Source organism: Falco biarmicus, chromosome 5 (assembly GCF_023638135.1).
Source record: "Falco biarmicus isolate bFalBia1 chromosome 5, bFalBia1.pri, whole genome shotgun sequence".
Taxonomy (NCBI): Eukaryota; Metazoa; Chordata; class Aves; order Falconiformes; family Falconidae; genus Falco; species Falco biarmicus.
Window position 1 is genome coordinate 26,012,423 of NC_079292.1, and position 27,844 is coordinate 26,040,266.

The following is a 27,844-nucleotide window of genomic DNA, read 5'->3' on the forward strand; positions in this document are numbered from 1 at the left end:
GAGCTATCAAGAAAAAGAAACCTTTTTCAGGCCAGTGAGTGTGCTGAGGCAAAGTAAACACTCCCTAAAGGCTCTTTCAGCCCTGTCTCTTCTGTAAAAAAAAAGTTAATGAATTCACTGTCCCATGCTGTCTGTCTCCTGGGTCCACAACTCCATTCTGCACCGAGAGCTGTAGTGTCCAAGTATAAAGTACTCTGTTGCCAACAGCAGCAAATCATTCTTCATCCTGACCATCCCAACAGGTCCACCTTCACCCAGAGCTTGCGTTGTCACAGAGGCTTTCCTGAAACCAGTTAGGAGGACAGATGCCTAGTTATCACAGTATTAAACCATTGCAACTCCTTTAGTATCCCATACTGCCACACACCAGGCACAAAAGGAAGCATTGGCATCAATAGCACTGATCTGTTTGTAATGTATCAGTCGATGTTTCCAAATACACTTATTGGCTGTGAATTTGCCAATTTTCTCCTTTGTAAAAAAATGCGAATATTTTACTGACCACTATGACATTTGTATTCCAGAAGATTTTGTTTCACGAGTGAAACATAATTTCCTTGCTAAATGAAATCAGAACTGCTTGATTAAGTCCCACAGACCTTGTACAATTAAAGGTAGTAAATAAAGTACAACCCTGTGCTTTTGAAGCAAGAATGCAACAGAGTGACAACCCTGAACTAAGTTTCCATGGATTTCTTATAACCTCGTGGATTAAGCTCACTATACTATATTATTAATCTAAAATATGTTTGTTTCTATACAACTTCTGTGGTGCTACATAGTATTCTTAAATCACATTAAATTGCAGTGCAGTTTAGTGTCTCAATAGCTGTTTCCCAGTATAACAATTCTGAACTGCTTACCTGAGGAGGGTTAAACATGGGTTAAAACCTAGTCAATACATAATCTATTGCAGATTTCTCACTGATCCCTGTTGACCTCTACAATTTGCTTAGTTGCTTAAATACAGAACTAACAGTGACCATTAGTGGGCCTTCTTAAATGAATAATAAAATCCCAGATTTATCGTAATACCAGTGTGTTGTCATCAGTTCGCTTTGGCAACAGTTTGCTAATCACAAGGAGAAGGCAAGGGCTTTATTTCTAAAGGGCCTCAAAAAGTAGATGCTTGTCTTGGTTCATGGATCGGTATCATTCCCTTGAAATTTAAGCCATGCCTTTTAAGAGGCACTTGAATATTTAGAAATTATGACAAAATGGGTCGTACTGTAGAGCAGGGGGGTTAAAAGGAGAAAATACTGTTTGTGGCAGACATCCAGAAGGCTACCTGCAAACTTCTGTTCCACATTTTTTAAGTCCATCCTGCTTGGTTTGGATTTTTTTCTGGCTAGCAAGGAGATTTTATTTTCATTTATAGTGAACTGCTTTCTCTGTTCGAGGCTTGAGGGGAGGAAGGCGTTTTGTGATTCACATTCTCTGGAAATACGATGAGAAACAGAACATTTCCAAATTTAGTGTAATTGTTAAAATATTTAATCTAATGAGTGAATTGTTAGCCACCCCCTCACTGTAATTCAGGATGGAATTTAGCAGGCAGTTTCTCATTTTTGAGTCATCCAGAAATGATGTTCTCACTGCATACCAGAATGACTTCTACATCGAAAGTCAGAGTTCTGTACTGACCTTATAGCAGAAGCAAAGGCTTTGCAATTTTCTAATGAGCAGGAACATTGTATTTGTTACATTTTTCTTCAGCACTTCTTTTGCAAAACGTCTCCATCATCAGGGATCTATCAGTACAGAGAATTTCCAGACAAATTGACACTCATCCGTTGTGCAGAGGAGATGTAGCGCTTCAAAGGGGCAGGGTCACCTTAGCCGTGGAAATCCTTGGCCAGCTTTCGCAGGCCATGCAAGTACCTGTTGTGTTTAGAGATTAGGACAGATACTGTCTAACCTGTCACCTTGAGCATCCACCGTCTTGTTCCTGGATACAGAACTCAGGTAGAATTTTCCTGGCAGACTGGATTTCCTAAAGGACTCAGCCAGGTGTAGCTGCTGAGATTCACCTTACCAGGTCCTGTCTAAGATACTGGTGGAAGGGGAGGTGCAGCGCCACTTAAAACCAGGAATTACTGTGGCTTTGATGACCTGATCCAAAAAACAATTAATATGTTACAGCTATTGCTATGGGCTTTGCCTGGACACTGAAGTACATTTGATGCTTTTTTATTTCTTAAATATAGCACTGAAGAAATTTATTCTTAGTTGTGCTCTTTACCTTATAAAATTCCAGTAAATGAGTCTTCTGTGGAGTTTCTTTATCAGATAAAACATTTAAAGGTACCAAAGGGAAAATAAAGTGTATATTTACACTGATCCTCTGTAACAGTGTTAGAAAACCTCAGTGCATTTATTTGCCATTCGTTCCATCTTTTTTGGAGAGGCATTGAGCTGACAAATAACATGAAACACATAACCAGAACTTAAATTCCTGGAGGAAACACTTTATACTCCCGTTTTCATTTAACTCGCTGGGATGCAACCCCCAAGGGCCTGCTGAGTAATATGCAGAAAAAAAACGTGAGCTGAGTCCCATGTCAGCTCCTGGAGCGCAGTAGGAGGGGAGATACACTGGAGAGTCAAAATGTGCCTGCAGTCAGAAGAGGATGGCATTGCCAGTGCTGAGTTACAAAAATTGTTACTGGAGCGTACCAAATGCTCCCAGAAAGGTGAGGAAAGGGTCTTGATGGCAAGGACAGATGGCAGGAATCTGGGGGTTTTGTAGCAAGTAAGCAGGATCAAGTCACATTTTTCCCTGGGACCTAAATCTGGGCTTGGGAATTTACACATCTTCCGTTCTTGTGCCTTGCAGTGGAGGGACTGCCTCTTCTGTGCCACAGCTCAGATTTACGCTGTCACAGTTGTGCAACTTCGGTGTGTCCCTCTGCATCTTCACTGGGGTGATTGGGAGGACAGTCATATAGAAAGGGCTCCTGGCATATATTCAGATGAAGCGAAATCAACTTCTGTGGAAGTCAGAAGAAACAAACAGCTGGGAACAGAAAATAATTTGTGTTCTGCAGGTTTTCAAATAGACTACTAGATTTCAGATAAGTACAAGCATTAGTGGTTAAAGTAAAACCATCAAAAACAATGTAGCTGCTCTTTGCATTATCTATTTCCAGCAACCACTGTTTTTTCCTGTTTATTCTGCCACTTTCAGACACATGCTGTTCTGAAGGTAAATGCCTAATGGCATGTTCGATTTAAGTACTGATTCCCACCACCAATAAAAAAAAATATGCCATCCTGAATGCTAATAAACGTTAATGTTTTTATTCATACCTATATGAATCACCAAGATTTATACTTCTTGTAAAATTCTGGAAGTGAAAGTAATGAGGAAGCTAAAGTAGGAGACTTCTGTTTTCTGATATATTTGTCAGGAATTATGTACAATACGGCACTGGATATTTCTGGATTATTATTTATTCAAAAAAACAATCTTGCTAAAGAAAGATAAGATAGAGCAATGAAAAACAATGTGAACTGAAGTTTATGAGCTGCAACATTCCTCAGTTAAATGGAATTGCTCCCACCAAAATGGATCCCAACTAAGGATCTGCTCAAATGTGTTCATAGGCTTCTCTTGAATAGCACTGATCTGTATTCTTTTTTATTTAAGTAAAAATAAAATTACATACAGTCTTTCACTTTTTTTACAATTTTATGTAAGCTACACACGCCAAATAAATTGTTTTTACTGTTAAATTACACTTGCTGAATTTCTGATCATGTCATTAAAAACGTAACACTGTCCCTATTCATTTATAAGCATGGAAGTGTCATGGTGCTTCATACACTTCTGGTAGCATCAGACCCTATGCCCTGGCAAAATTCTGTGGTAAGCCCTAAAGTCTGCCTGATCTCATGTTCTGATTTATTCTGGAGTCCACTTGTCCACTACCAAATCCCTGATATCCTTTATGTGTGAGATTAATTACGCTCAACACTACTCTCATTGTGTTACGGGAGGATTTCAGCCTTCTGGCTGCATCATCCACTGGATAAGAAACTGAATTATGACAACAGATGTATAAACACCTCTTCTGCTCGTGTTGGGATTGAGCTAAACGAGTCCCTTGACTTCTTTCTCTCCCCTCCTGTCATTTCTCTGATATCCATTATCATGATAAACTCTCCAGGGGGGGAAACTGGGTTTGAAGTGCCTAGTTCAGGGGGAGATTAATCCCTTTAAATGCTACTGACATATAAGTAATTGTAATAAACCCTTGACAGCAGGCTGCTGATCCACTCAGGCTGCTGCATTACCATGCTGGTTAATACTGTCCCACTGGCTCCTTCATCCTGCCTCCCCCGGGTCCCATCCTGTCTTGATGCCCAGCCTTGAGCAGCCACAGGCACTCACTTCTCTTGGTCCGGGTGCAGCGCTCTGGCTTGGCACCAGCATGGCATGGGCAGAGATGTGGTGGATTCTGCTTTGCCTCTGGAAGACCAAAAGTGCAGGCGAAGAGGGTGCGTGATATCTGTGAGGTGTGTGAGCGTTGCAGCAAACGTGCATTCTGCAAAGGCGTTTTGGTGGGGACACAGGGTGACCATCCCCGGCAGATAGGTTAGTCCCTGCTGTGTGGCCCCTCCTGTGCCTGTGTCATGGGGCAGGTGGGATCATCCCAGCTGGAAACCTTGCTCTTTAGTGTGTGTGGTGGGGAGGTGTTGCTTTCAGCTTGTTCACTTCCCAGTATTAGCCCAAGCAAATGTTGCGCATTGTCATTCAGAACGTAGTCCTACAAGTTTTAGGTTGGGTCTTTCAAAAGACTTGCAATGTGATGGCAAGAGAGACGTTGGGATGTGTGGGTCTGCTGAAACTAGAGTAGTAACTCGTGCCTGTTTGCGTGTTCCACTACCATTTTGTTTAGGTCTGTATGAACAGGATTTTATAATAATTACAGGAATTATACTGAATTTCATTCTTCTCTTGAACATTGCTTAGACAAATGATTAATGTTGAGAGAAGCTGCAGAGGACAGTGACCACCTTCTAGTCATTAGGAAATAGAAATCAGATCTAAAGCTGTATCCAAAATTAATCTGGCTTTATGGAAGCAAATATTCATTCCCCTGCAGAAGGATTTTCCAGTCTGACAAGTGTCTTGAAACTTGGAGGATCATTTGAATTGTGAAGCCGTGATATTTCCCTGGGTGAAATCAGTTGGTTTGCTTGTTTCTGTTTCAGCTGTCTAAAATTAGTGATAGAATTGATGCTGTTTTATCTTTTTATGACTTGCATATTTGTGTTCCTCAGATAAATGGGAAGCCCCTGCAGTACATTTTCCCTCACGCAAGGCTCAAACTACTGAGAGACCCGAAGGATCACACAGTTTCAGGTAAAAAAACCACAGCCCTCTACGAGACATGTTAATTAATTTGATTAGCGTGAATCATGCAAAAGATTTGCAGTATTAAAAATAGTTTCTCTGTCATAGGCAGCAGGGAATTCAGTGGTCATTTTAAATCTTGCTAGTTGATTGTAACAGAAAGCAGCAGTGCAGAAAAAAGGTCACAAGATCTGTTTGAGATATATAAGCCATCCAGACATTAAAAACAGAGGGGAAATCTGTTGTATTATACATATGAGCAGTCTGGTTTGCTGTTGCTTTTTATGTAACTATATTCTCTGTATGAGAAGTTTCTATAAAACAGGCTTGGGTAGGTGTTCAGCATGTACAGAACCGAGAATTTTATTCTTTCTGTACTGGAACTTACAAGGGGGTTAGCAGAACAATCGGATCCCATTTTTCGGTGATCTCTTCACATGGAGGCATTTATCACAGGACTTCAGATTTATTCTGCTTTCCCTGGTGCTAACACAAATGTTCATGTAAGTTTGACTCTGCTTGCAAAGGCGATGAAAGTGGCAAAGGTTACAGTCGCTCACCTCCCGGACTGTGAGCGGGAGCGCAGTGTGATGTTTTCATGTATCAAATTGTAAAAGGCTGCCAGTTACTAGAGCTAGCACAGGTAAGGTCTGTCTGTCCAAGCTTTTGGAATTGCCCTCTTTCTCACATCTCATACTGATAAGGAACTCAAAGTCCTTTTTAATACGCTCCTTGTCTTTTTTCAGAGGTACATGCTCGAAGCGGTTTTGTCATGAAACCATCAGACTCTGTTTTAACTTGCTTAAAAAATTCTAATAGCATGTGTCAACCTCTTTTTCTAGCAGAAGTATTTACTGACTTCCAGCTCTGGTGTTCCCTCAAGCATTAAGTATAAAGTGGCGTGAACTTAACTGAATTGCTAAATATTGTTTTCACAGGGTTTCTGGCAGTAAAATCTTGATCACTTCCATCCCCAGTATCTCCCTCATAATTAGGCTGTTAAATGAATGCTCTGTACACGTTATGATGTATTTTCTTGCTAGCCAGTGTAACAACACCCGGTGATGATTTCAGGATACGGAAAGACCCCCAGACACACACAGCAGAGTCTGAAAGGAGCCACCTGGTCGGCTGATGTGTCAGCCCCTGCTGCCCAGGGCCCTCAGTCCCTAAGGAGCTCCTTGACATCCTAGTGGGGATGGGTGCCCTGCAGGGTGATGTGACGTTGTGTACCAAGCTGCTGGCTCACTCAAGAACAAGTGGAACTACAACCACACAACTGTGCATAGCTCGTTATTTAATGCCTCTGACGGCCTGCTCTCCTCTGTAAAATTGCTTATTCTCACGCAATGTGAATTGTCTACTCCAGACTATCTGCCAGCTCTCGTGCTGACAGCCACAGCAATGTACTGTGCATCGGTGTAAATGCCTTGTAAATGGTGACTGGGAAACCAAGGTGTAGGTATTGACTTCCCATTGACTAACACCCTGCACAACATGAGATCACACAGGATCAAATATTTACTCAGGATCCTGCTAAGGTTTCATAGCCCACCCTAGGACTGCTGGCTGCTATAGCTGTGATGTATTGTACCTACATTTTAATTGGATTAAGCAAGCTTGGCTATGTGTCTACAAGCTGCAGTCATACTTTTGGCTTTTAGTCCAGATACACCTTTGGAGACCTGCACAGACATACTTCTATATGATGTACTTATAGATTTCCCTACAGGTGTGAAAAGGCTTAAATGCTTTGTACAGAAAAGAGCCAAAAGTGGAATAGGATGCCAACAGGGAAGATCTGAGCCAGAAGAAGTTGTATTTTTTGCACCTTGTACGTCTTTGAAGTACTGTGACTCCTTGACTTCATACGTCCCTTCCTCCCCCTCTCTCAGTGTCTGAAGAATTAAAGTGCACGGAAACTCTCTTTAAATATGCAGTGCTTTCTGCTTAGCCTTCACCTTTCCAGATGACATTTCTCAGAGCCGCACACATGGGTTTTATTTATTTTTTAAAAAAATCAATTCTGATTATTCTCTGCAAACTAATAGCCAGTATCTTTGTTCATTAACCAGACAATTGCTGTTAACCAGAGGCAGACTTAGAAATCTATTATACAGCAAAATTTGCTTAACCTATTGGTACATTAAACAACATACACTCTTACTCCACCACAGCTACCTTGCTACAAGTTTGTTGGATATTCATCTAGATGCCATGATTTGTTGGTGTGTTGGCCAGCTGGTTTCTTTCTTTTTCTTTTTTTCATTGTTTCTTTCCTTACTCACATTCTTCTGCTCTCCCTTTCTCCTTCATCCTCTCTTTCTTACCCAAAGTACCAAAATGTTGCACAGGCAGAGGAAGACCGTATGTTAAAAAAACCAACCACCCTCAATAAAGCTCACATGGGGTGTCAGATCTCTCCAAGAGGACAGCCAGTCACTGTCCACGTGCTGATGGGCGTCTCTCTGGCAACCATCCTTTCAGTACAATCTTCAGGGCAACCATCCTTTCAGTAGCATCTTCAGGGTAATCATCCTTTCAGTAGCATCTTCAGGGCAACCGTCCTTTCTGCAGCATCTTCAGGGCAAGCACTCTTTCAGCAGCATCTTTGGCTGTATTGGACAAGACTACCTGAACCCTTGCATTGCTGTATTCTTACAAGCCAGCTGGCCTGTGGTCCTGGGTGGCCACAACAGCATATGCATCATCTGTTGTCTCTGATTATCTTACAGGATGTACAGTGTGTACATCCTCTGTCTTCGCTATGCACAAAAGCCTGTCCTATGCGATCATTTCTGCACATGCAAGAACAGTTTCTGCTGATGCTTTAAATGATCTATGTGCAGTTTTGTCAGTTCAACAGCAGGAGTTGCCTGGGGAGTTGCTTGAGACTGACAGGTTCTCCTCTCAGGGAATTAATGAACGCATCTTAAGTATACAAATGGGGTATCTTAACTGGTGCATATCCAGCAGGAGCTACATGGGGAAATCTCCTGATCTGTCCACAATTCCCACTTGGAGAACTCCTCTAACTGTTGATAGCTGCTTTGTTGGGAAGCTGGCCATTGGTTCAGCCCATCACCTCATCTCACTGGAGAGTTCCTGGGCCAGCCTTGGCATGAATGACTCAGGGTGCTGGGTCAGCCCAGGGACCTGGCTATACAACACCTGTAACTATAGGGCAAGCTTGAATTTCATCCTAGTATCATTGTTATAATTTGAATTCCATAGATCTCATCACATACCTACCATACTGGAGGTTACTTCCTGTTTATGGATCCAGAAATTGTCAAATCATTAATATTAATAATAGCAGTGCCAAATTACTTAAAATTCAGGCTACATCACTACGTACTATGTGCAGATGCATTCTGTTTATTTACTTTCTTGATTAATAGAAACTAGCTCAGAGGTACAGATGCTTTTGATGCCTCTTAGATAATCTAGCATAATTTTAAACACAAAAATATTTTCTGCAAATTTTAGCATGTGAATGAGGTTTTTAAGGAGCAAGGAACCAGCCAAAATTGCGATGGAAAGAGAATAGTAGCTCTGAATGAAAAATAAATGTATACTTGCTCGCTGGACTCTCTCTTGAGGGTTCTTGTTTATCAGCATATGCCATCATCTAGAAGTCACATCTTTTGCTTTCAAGGTGTGCAATATCCCCCTCCTCAGGCAATGATGATAGATATGAAGGAATTGTCAAGGATTTTCTCTGCAAAGATCAATTAATAATTTGCAATTTAAAGAAAAAGAATTGGCATCATGGTTATGCTGAGTTGCAAAGCAATGTTGGCAGTGATTAGTGAATGATAATGTAGCAGTGTTTAACGCTCCAGAAACTCACTGTTTGTTTTCACTGAGAATCCGTTGCTCCTTTTGGATCTTTTAGCATAGCAGCATAAGCACTGTTTTATACTGCCAGAATTTTCTCTTCTGTTCTTTAACATGTCATAGTTATAGTTGAAAAAGTCAAGAGAGGACATGGCTATTGAAGGTAATGAAAGCATTGGCAATACCTTTGGAAACGTTGTAAAGATAAAAACTTAACACTGTGTCATTCCTGATCAGAAAGCTGGGTGATAACCCAACAAGGTAGACACATCTCAGTAGGTCTATAGGTGCAATGAGTTCACTCAAAGGTAATTTTTGCTGCTTTACTTCACTTACTTTACTTCACAAGGAATTCTTCCCTTTCAAAAGGTAGGATATTCTGTGTTTCCAGGCAGCAGAACATACCTTTGAGAACCCAGGCTGCCCATATTGCGCAACATCCTCTTCAGTTCTCATGAAAATAAAAAGGCAGGGAAGCATTAAGAAAAAGCTGTGAACTTTACAGTAAAGAAGAGAATTAGACTGTGGGAGAAGGCTGTGTCCCTAATCTTCACTTCAGCAGTGATGTCAGTGAAACACTAAGAGGATGACGGGGTAGCTGTGATGCTACGTACACATCAGAGATGCCTCATACTGTCCATAAGGATCATTGATTCCTGTACATAAAACTACGCTTCTGCAGCATGCCAGCTCATGGGGTACTTATCCTAAAAGAGAGGAAGAGGATTCAAAGAATTTTCCTATAGCAAGGCCTTACTGCTATAGATAGCCTGTAAATAAATAACCGTATGTATTTAGGGTTCTTTCACCTGCAAGTTCAGCAAATTTAGTTCTTGCACCAAAATACTGAAGTATGGTGAGTATGTGACTACTAATCAATTAAAAACCACATTAAATATAGTCACAGTCTGTGTCTTGAATATGATATAGTAGTGAAAAACAGAGGGTGAGAAGTGTAACCCATCTCTTCTCCTCATACTCTTTTCTTAGAGGATAACTCGTCCTGTTTCTTTGGTTTAATGTTGTGAAGAACTAAGATAATACTTTGCACAAAACCCCAGTACCCTCCTTTAACTTGTCACTGTCGAAGGATTTAATCCCTAATTAATGGCCATCATTGCCTTAAACATTCTTTCCTTATCAGAGATGTGGTACAGAAGGTAAAACCCCATAAACAGAAAGGGACATAGCCGTTACAACCAGGCAATGTCAGAGATTTTCCACTGAAGTCATATAGCAGTAAGTAAGGACAGGGATGGAAATAAATGGAAGGAAAGATGTCTTTCTGTGTCTTAAAAGCAATCTTAGAAAGAACTTAATATCATTTGTCTTTTATATATATATGATCACAAGCAATATTTTGGATTTGTTAAAAACATTTTGTTGAGATACAGACCATATATTCCATGTTGATGTGCCTTGTCTCTAATTGAATTTGAAAAGCACTAGTGTGTGTACTTAAAATACTTTCCCTGAACCCTTTTTGGCTGCTCTGTTGTTTATTCACTTTTCAGTGTGTGAACATCTGTTGAAGGATGTCTAATAAGATGAGTGGAGGTAGTTGAGAGTGAAATGTATCTACTGGTTATAAAGGTCCAGTTTCCTTTCATAGTTTTCAAGCAGAAGGGGCTGCAGAAACATATCGCTGCCACGCTGAATGTTAGAGCTCAGTCGGCCTCCCAGGTTTTCATGGAAAGCCAAGAGAAAAGCTGGCATGTGAGAATGAGATTCACAGAAGACAAAGCAGAATTTTCTGTGTTGGAGATAAGGGATGCAGACCAGCACTTTCTCATGAAGGAGTAGAAGACAAAACATTCAGGGCTGCATAATATTGATGAGACAACTGATAAAGGACACCAGAAAAAGTTAATAATGCAGAGAATGTCTTGTAGAGATCTAAAATTAGATGAGATGAACAGATATGGCTTATATACAAAGAAGTTACAGAACAGTCAAAAGACTTGTAGAGGACATTATTTAACTATTCACAGATTTGTACAGGTCTTTGAAGTGCACTAGGTGTACAATCTGAATGCAGGATGATTAACATTAAGACCTTCTGATTCTGCAGGTCACTGACGCAAAGAAAATGTTCCTTGTGAGTTGGTAGAACTCTGAGGTTCTGATTGTCTCATAGCATCATTGCACCGAGCTAACAGGTGCAGCATTTGTCAAGTGAAACCTTTCTTCTTCATTATCTGTGTTTCTGATTTTTTTAAAAACTTTAATATTGTTTACAGGTAATACGCACTCAGTGCCTGCATGTTTGTTTGCTGGTTTGCTTCAGTAAAGAGAAGTTGAGGGAGGGGGGTTGTCAGAATTTTTTTTTTTTTAAAATAACCTAAAGTTTGCCAGAAATTTTTCTCATTCCTGAAGAAATCTATTCAACAGGGAAGGGAGTGAAGCTGACGTTAGTCAACGCTGATAAAGCCAAAGCTGTCTGAGGATAGGTACCCCAAAATTACATGAATTTTATAAAAAAATTTTTGTTTTTTGTAAAAAACACCCCATGCAAGAAGAAGGTATCATGTGCCCCATAGTCATTAGAATACGTATTTATCTAAAGGAGATACAATTTCAGGAGGCAAAAATGTAAGACTTATCGAAGTGCTAATTTGCGTGTTTATCAGAAATTTTCTTTTTGTTTTCTGTAAAAAATGCTTATATGTGGCTGCTTGTTGATGTGTTGGACAGCAGTAGTCATTGGCTTGAGAATATACTATTTTCTCAGGAAAGACAGAAAATTTCCCTCATTTGACAGCTTCTTCTAATGGATAGAAAAAATTGATATATCATTCTCTTGATATAGAAGTGAAGACTGCAGTGTTTAAAGGAATGAGGTATGCAGGTAAATAAATTACCTTTATCCCTGTCACATAAAAAACCCTGCATTTTGAAGGGTTAATATCAACAAAGCAAGCTGACTAGTAAATTACTATGCACTTAATTCATATGGTGTTTTTCTTTTGCAGTAGTCAGTTGAGTTATTATAAAAAATACTCATTTTGTGTGAGACATCAAATGAGTATATCACAAACAAGATGTGACATTCCAAGTCTTACAAGGTTTATGCCTTGTCTTTTTTTTTTTTTTTTTTTAGAAAAATAACTAAAAATCCTTTCGTCAACTCCCCCTCTTTAAAATATGGAAAATGTACTTTTCTATGTTCCTTTTCTTTAAGTATTATTTTTCTATTATTTTTTCATTACCAACCTCAGCTCAGTACAAGAGAAGTAAGGTACTTCATTACTTAAAGACGTGAGTTTAAACCCCACTTAGATAAGAAGTGATGGCAAAGAGTTACTGACCTCATTCAGCAGCGACTGATGTCATCAGGGACAGAGCATGTGCGGTTCATTGAAGGTCTCAACGTGCTTTAGCGAACAGTTCCTATTTCCGAACACAAAGCTAGCCTGTATCTGCAGACTGAATGGTTGTAAGAAACAAACTGTCAAATGGCCACGCCATCCTTCCTGGAGACAGTCTGAACAGCTGCTCTGTGATACCCCTTCTGAGAATAAACCATAAGCTTCTGTCTCTGCCATTGCCAGCTTAGGATCTTTTCCAAGCAATGAGTCAAAAGTTAATTTGAAGTTTAACAACAGGGGAACTACAATTCCTTCACTTATTTTGTGTAATTTATATGAATATTATAATGTTTTTAAGGAATTGTACACCAAAACTAGATACTGTGTTTGTCTTTGAGAAAAGAAGGAGAATTCAGAGTATATTACAAAGACAATACATGATTGGAAGTATTGCTTGTTTTGGACGAATGGCATTTTACAACTTACTGTTCCACAGATTCTTCCCCATTCATGGCAGATACTCATGCAGGACTGTATCAGTTGATTCCTTGGTGCAGGAGAGTCATCTGGGTGAGATATTCCTTTGGTTTTCCCTCAAGAGAAATTATTTAGTGTACAGAGGCTTTGCTGGGTGGCTGTTAACCACAGGCAGTATCATCACTCTACAGATTCCTCAAAATGTTCCCCATAATGTGTGCACTCCCTGTGGTGTCTCCTGTCCCAAAGGAAGCGGTAGAGTGGAGTAGCTTCTATTTAACCATCACCAACACACGTTTGCACAAACACCAGACAGATTTGCTCTGCTCTAAGAAAATTATTGAGGAGTTTAAAAAGTTGATTAATTACATGAGCACTTGTCTGCAGTTTGAATGACTCTATAATAGCAGGGCATTATGCCAAGTCTGTAACACAAGATCAGCACACAGAATTGTAATAGAGAGAATTTACATGCTAGATCCTCAGGCCTTTACTTGGTGTTTTCATAACAAAATATAGATAGCCTCAAAAGCTGGAGATCCTCTTCCAAAACAGCTAAATAAAACCAAATTATTTGGAGTTTTGGTCCAAGATGTTAAGATAACATCTTACTAACAAAGCTCATTCCGTTTACCTAGGACTGAACTATCATTTGCTAATAATAGTTGCTAAGACATCGCTAATATGCCAGATTCATAACATACCAACTAAGCTGTGATATTCCAGCAAAGCATCTTTTATGTTTTTCTCTGATGGCAGGGCTGCCTGACATTATGTAGGAAACATGAATAAAATCTATTCAACTATTCTCTTTCGTTGAGAAGAACATTAATAAAATGCTTGAGCTAAAAACAACTACTGTAGCACTAAAAATACCGCAGGGATTGATTTTTTTACAGTGAAGCCATGAATGATCGACTGACACATTGGCTGAACAGACAAAAGTTTATTTTTATGGTGGATTAATCCTCATAAGAATCTGTAAAGTTTTGTGAAACTGGACTGAAATTAGGGTATTGCAGTAAATGGAAAGGGACTTTAGACTTCGACTATTTTCTTACATTAAATTTTAGCCTGGAATTGGGATGTAAAGGTCTGATGTCTGGGCAACTAGATGAGTAAAGAATTGGTCAGATGATTGGGTTTTGAGGACAGTGGTTAATGGGCTGTGCTTTTCCTAGAGGCAGGTAACAAATACCACAGAAGACCCTGTCATGGGACCATTTAATAACTTTATCAGTGACACGGAGGAGATGATGGAGTACACTCAGATGACATCAAATTGGGGGAATACACTTGAAGGCAGGGCTACCATTCAGAGCGACCAGGACAGGCTGGAGGAATGGGCCAACAGAACCATTATGAAGTTGAACAGGATTAAGTACAAATCTTGTACCTGGAGACAAAGAGCCCTGTGCACTGATGGAAGCTGGGGAGAGACTGGCTGGGGAGCAGGTCGGCAGAAGAGGCCCTTGGGGGAGGTCTCTGTAAACCACCATCATGTGCCTTGGCAGTAAAGGTGGCCAAAAGCATCCCAGGCCATGTTACCAGCACCATGCCAGTAGATCAAGGGAAGTGACCATCCCCTTCTACTCAATATGTGTCAGGCTGTGTCCAGATACTGTGTTTGGTGTTGCCCCCAGCCCACCTCCAACACAGGAAAGACATGGACAAATGGGAGGCAGCACAGCAGAGGGCCAGGGGGGTGGCTGGGGGCTGCAGCACCTGCCCTGAGAGCAGAAATTGGGGGACAGGGCTTGTTCAGCCTGAAGAGGAGACAGTTTCTGGGGGGACATAACAGCAGCCATCCCATACCGACGAGGAGCTTATCAAGAGGGAGCAAGGCTCTTCACAGCAGGATGCTGAGGCAATGGGCATCAGTTAAAACAGGATAGGTTAATACTAGTTGTAAAGAAAAACTTCTTCCCCACTGCACTTACCTATGACTATTAAGATGTGTAAATCTAACATATGTTGTGACTTGCTTAAAAGTCCTTCATTTTAGGATGGGAAAGGGAGTGTACGTGATCAGATACTCACTAAATAAAGTTGTGTGGGCAAGAACATTGCGACAAAGGGAGGGAAGATTCAGAACAGATAGGGAAGGGTCCAGATCATGTTTTGACTGATGCAGTCCTGACAACAAGACCAAGACTGAATGGTCTTTCTGGATTTTGCTAAAGTCTTGAGGTGCTCCGGAGTATAAGTTTACAGTGAGTAAACTCACTAAGTCTGCATTTCTGTGTGCATTTAAGAAAAGTGTCACCATTGGCATATCTTACCTTAGGATACTATCAGCACTCTGCATAGATAGCATGAACTGCTGGCCAGTAGGTAATAGGATGGAGCGGTGTTTCTATTTCCTCTAAACCCTTTCCTCCAGTCTTCCAGCTTCATAAAAGTAATTTATGATAGATATAGCCTTTGTGCTCCCCAAATATCAGCACCATGGTTACTGGAGAAGTAATGCTAAATAAAGGAAAGGAATGCATTCCTTCCTTCCTTCTTAGCTTGACTGTGTGTTAGACAAGTCTGCAACACCCTGGACAAAATTTTTAGCAGGTGTAATAATGATCACTGTTCATTGAAGATAGCAAAATTTTCCCAAATTTATTAAAGATAAGAACAGTCTTACTAGGTCAGGCATAAAATTTGTTTAGCCCTTTGTTGTGGCCTTGACAGGAGGTATTTGAGAATTTAAGGCCAGGGTAAACATGGTGCAATATTCTCACAGCTTCCAAGAGTCTGTGGTCCAGCCACTTTGTGAAGCAGTGACTGCTGCTTTGCATTTAATAGGGAGCTACTCTTTTCCTAAAGACTTTTGTTTAAGCATTATATTATGACTAGCATATACACCTTACATCTTACATATTGTAGAATATTGTATACAATTACATTTACATTAAATCTGTTGCTGTTTCTCAAATACCAAAGCTGATATACATTCAAAACTAACTTCTTAAACAATGGAGTTTAGTTGTCAGTCAGTGACATTTATTGAGCCACTGTTGTCTATCAGTAAACACCACGAATCTCAGTGCCTACAGGATTTTTATAGATTTAAAGCTACAGTCTACCATAGCTGACGCCATTGATTCTGATGTGACAGATCATCCAAGAAGAAGAGACCCGTGTCTTGTTTTCAAGTAGATATGACAAGTGCTCCAAGATGCTAATTCATAAACCACTTAATGATCCTTCAGGATGATAACCAGTGTGCAAATCAGCATGAAGCAGATTTGCAGCTGATATAAAGAAATGCTGTGCTATTAAAACAACTGGAATATATCTGAATTTCATCAGCTCAGGATTTGGCTTCATGTATATTTTATGCTTTAATTGCCAATGACCAAGAAATGCAGTAACTGAGTAGGCTTAATCATGTTTCTAGGAAACAACTTCATTTAAGCTAATTTCATTAGAAAGCACCAAAACAATTCTCCTGAGCACAAGCTTGAAAATGTTAGAACTGTCTAGGCAACCAAGCTCTGATATGGATCATCATGTTATGTATTCCAGAGAATTGCAGAAGAATAATAATGTAAATAAAAATCTAGCCTGGATTTCATTATACACATTACTTTTCCTTCTGATTTCCAAGTACCTGATCTAACTTTGTTTTGTTTGCTTTGTCATGCTTCCTTTCCGTCTGTTCTCCAAACTTCACAGTATTATGATACTGAAGTAAATAGCTTGCATGGAACTTTTAAGTCTGAACTTTCCAAAGAGAATTTGTGGTGGTTTTTTGCTGTGGCTGACATTGCTGTTTCATACAGACAATGGAAGGTGGTGTAAAATTGTTCCGGCAGATAAGGGCCTACCAGCACCCTGGCATATGTCTGGTCTAGATAAGGCTGGAGGAGAAATGGGGAGATAACGTCAGTAAATGAGCACAGGAGAAAGGTGTTTTCTCTCTGTTCACAGCCAAATCGAGTCCAAAGACTTTGCATTATCTGGTGTGATTGATAAGTTCTTATTGCTGTAGCGTAGTATTTTGGCACATTGCAAAATCTTCCATGCCTAATGTCTCATTTTCATTCTTTATCCTCATGCATTTATCCAGTTGCTACCATTGGACCTTGCCCAGAAAAGGTCACCCTTGTGCTTGCTGGCTATGAGTCAACCTTCTGGTTTTGAAATTGGTTTTTGAAAGCGATGTTAGAAAGTGATGAAAACTGTTTTTGGACTTGCAGTTTTTTCCTCCCTCAGTGGTATGTCTGTGCATGGGCTCATGGATCTGAAACACAACACTTATTATCTATGTGGTTTCAACATACCTTCCATTTCAAACTACTCCAAGATATGTGATGTAGTTCTCATCTGCATTTTGCAGTTTAAGCCCATTTCAGTTTTCCCCATTTTACTTCTGTATAGTTTCAGCTTCAAAGCACATAATATCCAAAGGTGTTTTCACAGAAATAAATCATGATTTTCAAATGCCAACTTGAAGGGTATGCTCTTATGCTCTTAGAAATCCAAATCAGTAGTGGTTTTTTTTCATATCTATCTTAAAAATTCAGTCACCTAAGTCTATTAAAAATTCATCTAACTCTGTTTCTGTGACAAGAGTCAAATTGCTGATGCTTGTTACTTACACTTTCCTATGCCAATTTGCACAAACTCATGTGTGATTATTGAAAATTCGTTGTACATTCTAATTGCTTCCTTCCTTTCTTTGCTCATCTAATCAGATAGACAAATTGTTTCATACTTTGAAAAATTAGCCCAGAGGAAATATTTGTTTGAATTAGCACATGAACAATGTTTGCACAGAGCTTCTGGGTCACATGCCTGCATTCTGCCCACGCTGAAGTGTTGCTACTGTATGGGACTTATCTAATAATTCAACAATATTAGTCCGTGCATTTGGTGCTGGAATACTATTTGCTTTTATAAGAGAAAAATCCCTGGAAACTTAATTTTCACCTCTTTTTTAAAGGCAAGACCACCAACACCGGCAAAAGCCTGGTGTACCTGGAATTACTGTTTGTCTCTGCTCTTTTCTTCTTCTTTTTTTTTTTTTTTTTTTAACCTGTACCTTATGTGAGGGGTTATTGACAGTTTTTTTGGAAAGACAAGTCTAATCATTGCATAGATGCTAAACTAGTTCCAGGAAATCTAGGCTGTTTTTACTCTAAAGGCTGTAGTGGAGCTACTCCACAAAGTAGTAGAAAGATAAGATTTTGTGAGCTTCCCTGTGACCAAAGCAACAGAAACAGATTGGCAGCAATCTGATCTTCATTATCTCCATAATGGACAAAAAAGACCAAATTGTAATTGCAGAGCTCAGGTTATGGTCAGCCTATTCCAGTAAAATAAATTACAGTCTTGCTGCTGTGTTGCTACTGGAACACAAGAAAATACACAAGGGGATACAATTTCATAGTGGTCTAAGATACACTGAGCTGCACAAGTTCAAAATAAGTAAGTGTAATTGGACACAAAGTATGTAATGGTGGAATTAAGGAAAAAGGAATGATGAATTTTTAAAATACTTTTGCACTGATGCTTGCTGGGTCACCAGTGACAGAATTTTTGTCAAGTTGTTGGTCACTACTCAAATATACATTATTTTTTAAAATATATATATTTTTTTATATATATAGTGAATATGTATCACTGAAGCAGTTCGTGATGTCTGGAAGGATATGAAAAGACAAGTGAAATGTCCTTTTGAAAGTCACAAAGTAGAATAATTGCCCAAAAGCAAAAAAAAGAGCTATTAACCATTCAATTTTATTAATATTTTTCTCCCAAGTGTGGATTTCTCTCAAAAGTAGCTCTTCATTTATTAGTCACTTGAAATCTACATTAGAATAGAATTGAATAGAATAGAACAGAATAGAATAGAATATTTCAGTTGGAAGGGACCTACAACAGTCATCTAGTCCAACTCCCTGATGAGAGCAGTTCAGGGCTGACCAAAAGTGAAAGCACATTATTAAGGGTGCTGTTCAGATGCCTCTTAAATACTGACTGGGACATCGACCACCTCTCTAGGAAGCCTATTCCAGTGTTTGACCACCCTCTCAGTAAAGAAATGCTTCCCAACGTCCAGTCTGAACCTCCAAAGCTGGTGTGGCTTTGAACCTTTCTCACGCATCCTATCACTGGATCCTGGGGAGAAAAGCTCAGCACCTCCCTCTCTGGCTTCACCTCCTCAGGAAGCTGTGGAGAGCAATGGGGTCACCTCTCAGCTTCCTTTTCTCCAAACTTGACAAACCCAATGTCTTCAGCTGCTCCTCATAGGACATTCCTTCCAGCCCTTCCACCAGCTTTGTTGCCTTCCTCTGGATGCATTCAAGGACCTTCACATCCTTCCTAAATGATGGGGCCTGGAACTGCACACAGTGCTCAAGGTGAGGCTGCACAAATGCTGAAAGCAGTGGGATAGTCACCCCTGTTGACTGGCTGGTGATGCTGTTTGCTGCACCCCAGGATGCAGGTTGCCCTTTGGCTGCTGGGCATGCTGCTGGCTCCGATTGAACCTGCTGTTGGCCAGCACCTCCAGATCCTGTTCTACAGGGCTGCTCTCCACCCACTCATCTCCCAGTTTATACTTGTGCCCAGCATTACTCTGTCCTAGGTACAGGATCCGGCATTTGGACTAGTTCCATTGAATCCCATTAATCATTGCCCAATGTTCCATTCTATCTAGATCCCTCTACAAGGCCTCTTGCCCCTCAAGGGAGTTAAACAGCAGCTCCCATTTTGGTACCATCAGCAAACTTGCTAATGGTGCCTTCAACTCCTGCATCCAGTTTGTTAACTCTTGAACAGAACTGGCCCTAGAATTGAACCCTGAGGAACACCACTGGTGACCAGTCACCAGCCAGATGTAGCCTCACTCACTTTGAGCTCTGCCTCTCACCCAGCGCACCGTGAACCCACCCATCCCACACTTGGCCAGAAGGATGCTGTGAGAGACATCTGAAAATCTAAAATTGAAAGATTAATGTCTGGTTATACCAAAATAGTCTGAGAGATGGGAATTAAGACTCAAAAATTTTAAAAAAAAAATCCAAAAACAAAGGGAAAAGAGATCTGAGAAAGCATATGGTTGATGATAATTTATAAACTGTCTGCATTTGAGGTGATAAATTGGGCAATGTCATTGCAAACAGAAGTAGTAAACTGTAGAGGAATGAAGACAGTGGGTTGATTAACACTGATAACGTGCAGCTTTGGCCTTGCCTCAGAGGCAGTGGGTTGATTGACATGGACGATGTGCAGCTGCAGCTTGTTCCTGCCAAGTGGTTAAATAGCCCTGAGGAGTGTGGGAGAGGGGGTTGGATGGAGGAGGAGCAGTGTGGTCTGACCTCTGGAGGCAGGAGATACAGTGCAGACAGTAGAATCTGGCCAATGGTAGAGCCTTGTTGCAGCCTACTGGTTTGTTTGTGCTGCAACAATTGAGGCCCTTCAGATTATGAGACTGAGTGTAATGAGCAGCAATAGCAGTGATGGCTGTGCTGGGGCATGTCTGAAGTTTTGAATAGTGATGGTGGTGCCCAATGTAGTGGGGACAGCCTGCGATCCAGATTGTGTTGAGATAGGTGTGAAGAGCCTGGGAATCTGGATCAGACACCAGTAAAGGTGAGCTGTTGGGATCAAAGAGAAGGAAGCTTAATTGCTGTGGAGTTAAGAAACAGGGTAATGGGTGATAGCGGCAGAGTACATGGCCAGATGTGGCAGCAGCCTGCAGTGGCGGTGGGTCCAGAGTGGGTCTGGCCAGAAGCGGTGAAGGCTGTGTTGGGGTGTGGGAGCAGTGTGGTGCTGCAGGTGGCTCCTGCCATTGCTGCTGCTGCTCAGCCTGGTGGCATTCTTTCCCACGTTTATGTGCTTCTTGAAGGTGTCCCCACTTGTAGAAGAAATGGGCAACCACAAGGATGTTAAGAAGTTTTTCAGGACACAGAATGATGTGTTAGTGCTGTGTTCTAGATCTGCTGCTGCTGAAATCTCACTCGGGTTACTGTCCAGTGTGACCCAAGAGGTGAAAGGACAAGGCACTGTAAGTTCATCAGAACCCCCCTCTGAAGAAAGCAAAATCCCAGATGCTAAGAAAGCAGATAAGAAAGGTGATCAACCTGTAGAAGCTGAAAAGGCCAAGATAAAAATGAAGAAGGAATTCGGGGACAAGTTGTCCAAACTGTATTTAAAGTTTATTTGTAAAAAGTTTGTGATGGTTGGTAAAAACATGAGGTATGAAATAAAGAAAAAAGGGGGAATTGTACAGGGATGAATCTGGCTTAATTAACATTGATAATATACAGCTGTGGGCTGGCTTCAGGGGTGGGGAGGCTGGCTGATGTAGATAAGGTGCAGGTGTGGCTGGTTAAGTTAAGTGGTTGGGCAGCCAAGGAAGAAGCAGAGAGAAGAGAGAACATGTGCCCTGAGTGAGGAGAAGGCAGCAGAGGGACTGGTATGAAGAGTATGATGGTATGAGATGGTAAAAGACCTTGTTGCAGCTTGATAGTTGGAGAGTGCTGTGACAGTAAACTCATTATTTTCAATAGATATAGTATAAGCAAATTTGAAATCCCATGTTCACATGAGAAAACAGAGCAGCATGCAAGCAATATTTCTTTGTCAGCCAGAATGGAGCACTTAAAGTTCACTGCGCAGAAAGTAGCTCATTCATTCTGACTGCCAGGAATGGTATGTTTGGTAACTTAAGCTAACTTTTTTCTTCTAGTAACATTTTTGCAACATAGTAATAATGGGGTACTGTTTTCTAATTTAGTACAAGCAGGTGAAATTAAATTAAATACCCTCTGAATTGTTCAGCAAAACCATGTATGAACGCACACAGGTAGACCCCTCCCTGCGGCTGTCCCTTAGCAAGCATGCTCCTACTTAGTACATAATGTCAGTCATGTGTTTGACTCGAAGACCTGCAAATATAAAATCACAAGCTTCTTCAAAGTGTCTAGGAATAAAAATCCATCTATATAGGCGTAGGAAATAATTGGGTTTATTAGCAGTAATATGGCCGGACACCGTAGGTTTTCAAAATTGGAACCAATCTAGGCCATGATTGTCAAAGTTATCTAGCGTGGTTGTCCATTGAATGGCCTCTGAGATCAAGTGTCTTGTGCGCTCATTTATATGGCAAGCCACCTCTCTGCCATTCTGTTACAATTAAGCTGTCAGAGGTAGAGACACTAGTGTAGCGTATCATGCAAAGACTCCAGCCCTTTGGAATTACTCCCCTACGTGATGGAAAGTATCCAGTCCTACTGATGTCTTCAAAAGCCCGTGTGTCGATCGTGTGAGTTAAGAATTAGTTGCTGTGTTCATTTGTTGCATTGTATAAGAATAGTTGTTTACTGGATTTACTGAATTTAGTAATTCCCAGTTGCGAGCCTCAGATCTGTAACATGTTAATGAGTCTTTCCATAGTGTTTGATCAGAAGTCCTTTGATAAATGTGTAGAGCAGCCCATATGAATTTGAGTCCTAATGGACTGTTTACATGCTTTCATAGGTATATGCATTTGCTTTATGCAACAAGGTGTTGTTTTTTTTAAAAGACTGTATTTTTCAACGATTGTAAAGGACATTTAGACCTATCCTTAGAATGGGGAGTTTGCTTTCTCTATCAAGTCATTATTTACCAGTACTAAATTACAAGATTTCATGAAAATAAGGAAATAATTTCAAATAACTATGCAGTTTGTTCCAATTACACTGAAAAATTATTCTCCTCAATAAAAATAATCTTAGAATTACCCATAGCACAGCCCCAGAGTGACAATATAGCTGTTGTTTAAAACACAGCATCCTTTCTGTATATCAAACAATTTGTGTTCGAAACAAGCCAAGCAGCAACATGTTTAGTTAATCAATTATCATCCATACCAAGTTTATAATTAAAGGGATATTAACTACCCTGATGGATATATCTTGTAGCAGAAATTTAATTATATTCCCCATGCCTGTAATTAGCTTGAGTATTTAGATGGTATTGTTTTATGTTTATTATGTGGGTCCCTTTACGTGTTGTTTAGAGGGCCCTTCTCTAGCTGAAATATTTATACTTTCCCAATTCTTAATTGGCTGTTAAAAGAGAGACAACTGTTCACCTGTTATGTCCAAAGAAAGGCTTAAAAAGTCTTCCATTCTTTTGCATTACATTTGCATTACTTTACGTTCCCAGGTGTAAAGTCTTACAAGAAGCTGACTTTTTTAAAGATGTTCTCAGGTCTCCTAATTACAAAAAAGAAGACAAACACAGAGAGAGGGGGCAAACTGGCTACAATTTTTAGCAAAAAATTCAGGGAACTCAATAGCAAATTTCATGCTATAAGCTGAAGATTCACAACTACTGAAGATACTTAGACATGCCTGCACATGTTTCATAGTGGGTTTTTTACTGGCCAGTTTGCACTGGACAAAAAAACCAAAGTAAACTCGAGAGGACATTCTTGCCATATCAAATCTTTTACAGTTGTAACTTACAGATGTATTGTTCATGTTGTCATAAAGTTGAGTTTGCATATTCCCTAAAACTCTTACCTGTTTTGAATGTATCAAGACTAAACATCAGCAATATCAGCACACAAGTTAAAATAATAATAATAAAATACAGGCACTGAAATGGGTTTATATGACAGGTCTGAACTTTATCTCAAACTTGTATATAACTATAATCCAGTTCAACATATGTGTATAAAACTCCTGCCTGCACTCCCAGTAGTGCCATACCAAAATCGGTTTCTTCTGTTACATACTGTGGTGAACAAACAGTACAAGATCTGGTCTGCAAAGAATCCTGATCATCCCTTGTGAAAACTCAAGGTCTGTCACACCATTTATCATACAGTAGCCCTCAACCGGATCGTGGCGTATCCCTACAACACCCTGAAACTCATCCTTGGCCATCAGCCCATGCTGAGACCGTTCACTAAGAGTTCTGTATGCTGATAGCACATCACCAGTGGTCATCCCATCACTGATCCCCACCCAAACTGTGTTACATTGCATCACAAAAAGTAGATCTCATGGAAGTATGCCATCTCCCCAGTCTGGTCTGTACCCATCATCTGTCTTAGGGGGATACAGCATTTTGGTCCTTTGGTCTAGGCCTCCAGTGGTGGGATGAGCTGTTTCCATGTTAATCCCTGCTAAACCCCTTAAGTCATGAGTCTACCAAGGTGGCCTTCCTTGCCTTTATATTGCACTGTACAATATATTTATATATATGTATGCATCTGAAGATACAGGTGTATGTATCCGCACGCATCTGAACACCAAACATCTTCCAAAAGAAAAGAAAATGCTTGTCTGGAAAACATCTAATATGCAATTCTGAGGAAAGCTGAGGCACAAAGGACTTAGATTTAGCTGAACTGGGATAGAAAAAAATAATGGAAACTTTTTTGGCCAGAAACTCGATGTGGCTATCTTGCTTCTAAAACAAACGCAGGGCTGACTTATCAAACACCAATAGCATCATGAGGTAAAACTTTAATCTAAAAAGATAAAGCTTTACAAAGGGATTGTGTGGTGAGCTCCCTATAGCTGAATAGTCTAATCACTCAGCAAGTTGGTCTTATTAAATTAATAACTTGAAAATTAATTATTTAGCCATTACAATAGAGGTGGGAAAATCAGCCTTTACATTCCCAGGTGAAAGTATGAATCATCTCATAGGAAATTTTCTTCAAAGAATACATTTGTTTTTCTTGTATGGGAAGTGTTGGTGTTGGTTTTTTTTTTAACAAAAGCAAGATAGCTTGACAAGTTTGCAAATACATAATATTAGCTTTATAAGACTATTTTTTAAGCTCTTGTTTTCGCTCTCATTGTTCTGTACATAAAGGAGAATAGTGATCTGCTTCTCTCCAGCCAAAATCATCTGAGTGATCAAAATGGTTTTTTCTTTGTAGTTTTTTAAAAAAGGAGGGAAATATGTTAGATTTACTGATGCTTTGCACAGACCAATTGTAAGGTTTTTTTCATTTCGATAATTTGTGCATTCTTTGATGTAAAAGATGTCAATTAAAAGCAAATAATTAAGGAAAATAATAGCATCTGCTAAATATATGTTCATGTAAATGTACATGCTTTGCTGCTGGAGCTGAATGATCTCTGGCTCCATATTTATGTGAATCAAAAAGCTCCGTTACTATAAATTTTCAGCTATGTTGCATGCATGTTTTAGGCATATGATAAAGCTATCCTTTGAATCCACACTTCATGTGGATTTCTAGCCATTTAATGCAATTTGAATAATACTGCAAATGATGGGTTTCTTGAAATAGGTTTGCCATGCAAATAGTCCCTTTCAGTACAGTAAGGCTGTTGGAAGAAGGTAGGATTGGCTTCGAAGCAAATTAATAAATCAATTCTTTCTGCTATGTCTGTCATGCAGTAGTTACTCAAGATCTTTTCCTTCACTGAGGTGCTTCTACCCAAATTAAAGTCTTTGGGAAAGCAGTGGATGTGACTGCAGTTAACCTTCATCTTCCAACCATAGCTGGAAGTTATTGGTGCATTCCTACAGTACCCTCTGATGACTTGTTCTGCTCTTTCCAGTGAATTATTCATTGCCTTATCTCTGATTAAAGTTTTCTCTTTCTTTTGATCACAGGCAATGGACTGGGAATCCGAGTTGTAGGTGGGAAAGAAATTCCAGGAAGCAGTGGGGAAATTGGAGCTTACATTGCCAAGATCTTGCCTGGGGGCAATGCAGAGCAGACGGGGAAGCTGATAGAAGGTAAGATAAATGCATTGCCAAAAAAAAAAGCAGAAAAGGACTGACAGAAGGTACGTTAATGACTTCTATAGCCAAAGAGATTTGCCATGATGAGAATATTATGGTGTGTCTTCAGTAATATCTGCCAACATGCTGTCTGCAGTGGGGGTAAGATAGTATGGCTGGAGTCCAGCTGTGTATCATGGACGTATATCATCAACGTGGATCATGGACATGGTGTTTTGAAGGTCTTGACCCTGGCTCGATCATGTAGACATTTGTGTTTGGGATTGCTTACATTTCTTAGTTGCACAGGTAAAAACAGATCACAGATCCAGTTGGCTCTCAGTTACACCCACTAACTTTTTCAGAAATTCCCTAAAGTTAGACTTGACTGAATTTACCTGACCTAACTTTATTTTTCCAATTTAAGTTAGTGAACCAACCTGCCTCAACAAATGACAGAGAAAAAGAAGCATCTATAGAAAGGAAATTATTTTATCTACCATAGATATCTGTTTCAAGAGCTGGGGGTATTTTTTTCAGTCAATTGACTTTAAGAAAACTGCACTAGGCTACATATCATCCTCTAGGCAACTAAAGCTAGGTGAAGTGAATTTGACTTAGTTATTATTACATCTTCTAGGATTATTACAAGTGTGATAATTCTGTCTAATAACAATTTATTTCTATCCATGATCACATAAATGGTCTCTTCTCCATATAACTAGTTTCTGTTTCCTTTTCTCATATGAATATCTGTATGATCACCTGAAATGTCAGTTTATCCATGGACAAAAATAGAATATATTTGTTTCTAATTCATTCAACTATTTATTTTTATCTTTTTAATAAAGGCAGATATCCTGGAAAAAAATAACAAAAAGGAAAGAAGATAAGCAGAAAGAAAAAGAATAGTTCTCCCAGGCAGAACTTATTTCACATAAATTTTCTGAATAGTAAACTTGCAACAAAAGCTATGATTAAATCTAAACTAAAGTATTTTGGATGTAGAAAAGCTGAGTAAATTGTTTAAAGACTGTATTCAAAAATAAGAGTTTAAATATGTTGTGGGTATTATAAAACAGTGTCACCTGCATTAACCCTGCTGCTTTTTACATCCTTGGTGGTTTCTTTGCCAATATTTAAATTATATATGTAAAAAGGTGCACAAACACCGGTGTCAATGAAATGATGTATCAACAAAAATATCTTCCTGTTTGCCCTATAGAGTTGATTTTCCCATTCATATTTAATAGGTAGTATCTCACTCATCAAACATTAGAATAGTGCTATTTATTGCACAGGAATGATGAAAGAACCAACCTTAATTTAGTGTGTTTTGAAGCAAGTATTATTTGGGGTCCCTCCATACAAAAAAGTAGGTCCTTCATAGCTGTGCTAGATCATGCATGCATTGCTTTATTACCAAGCAGGTAAAGAGGAGTACGTGGTTATTCAGCATTTCCCCAAGACTGGACATTTCAAGAAAGATGAGCAGTTACTGCTTTGAATTATCTCTGGTCTTTGCACTTCTCATCAGGAACTTCTCTGAAAATTAAATTTTAAATAAGTTCTTTACCATGTAGGAATATTTTAGCTGTGATCAAGAACGTCTTGGATTTACAATAACTACAGGGGAAGTTCAGGCATGACAGTTTTCTTTTCTGTCCACATAATGTATTTCAAAGGTTTATTCATATTTTATAAAAAGATGAACAGGACAGTAAAATATTTATTCCTTTGTTCAATTCTCCCATCATATGATCAGTCATGTTTCTGATTGACCCTTATAAAAGCATCCTACACTTGGGTATGTTGGCATAAATCAACTCCATCAAAATCACGATACTTAATCTGTAGAATTGTCCACACAATGTCCCAAAATGTTTTACTATTGATGTGTTAAATGTTCTGTCATTCAGAGAGCAAAAATGCTTTCTGTAGAATGTACTGTTACTATAGTGTACAAGACAAACAATTCCCTTTACTGTCATTTACCTTTTCAATCTTGCCTTTATATCTAGTTTACTTTTTATGTTATTTTTGATGGCTATCATTGATCAACAAAGAATATTTGGCTAGTTCACTTTAGTCTTGCTTGTTTGCTGTAGTGGAAATGTGGCTGATGCACATTTAACTTCTACCCTTCAGAAGTGCTAAA

The 27,844-nt window shown here is 39.6% G+C and overlaps 1 protein-coding gene across 4 annotated transcripts in view; it reads left to right on the plus strand.

The window, feature by feature from the left end:
• Positions 1-27,844, plus strand: part of PCLO (piccolo presynaptic cytomatrix protein) — a 402,702-nt gene that overhangs the window by 245,575 nt on the left and 129,283 nt on the right. For all 4 annotated transcript variants that reach the window (XM_056341741.1, XM_056341742.1, XM_056341743.1 and 1 more), the window contains exons 9-10: positions 5,287-5,368; positions 25,576-25,701. In XM_056341741.1, the coding sequence (XP_056197716.1) occupies positions 5,287-5,368; positions 25,576-25,701 (208 nt within the window). The remainder of the gene's footprint in view (positions 1-5,286; positions 5,369-25,575; positions 25,702-27,844) is intronic.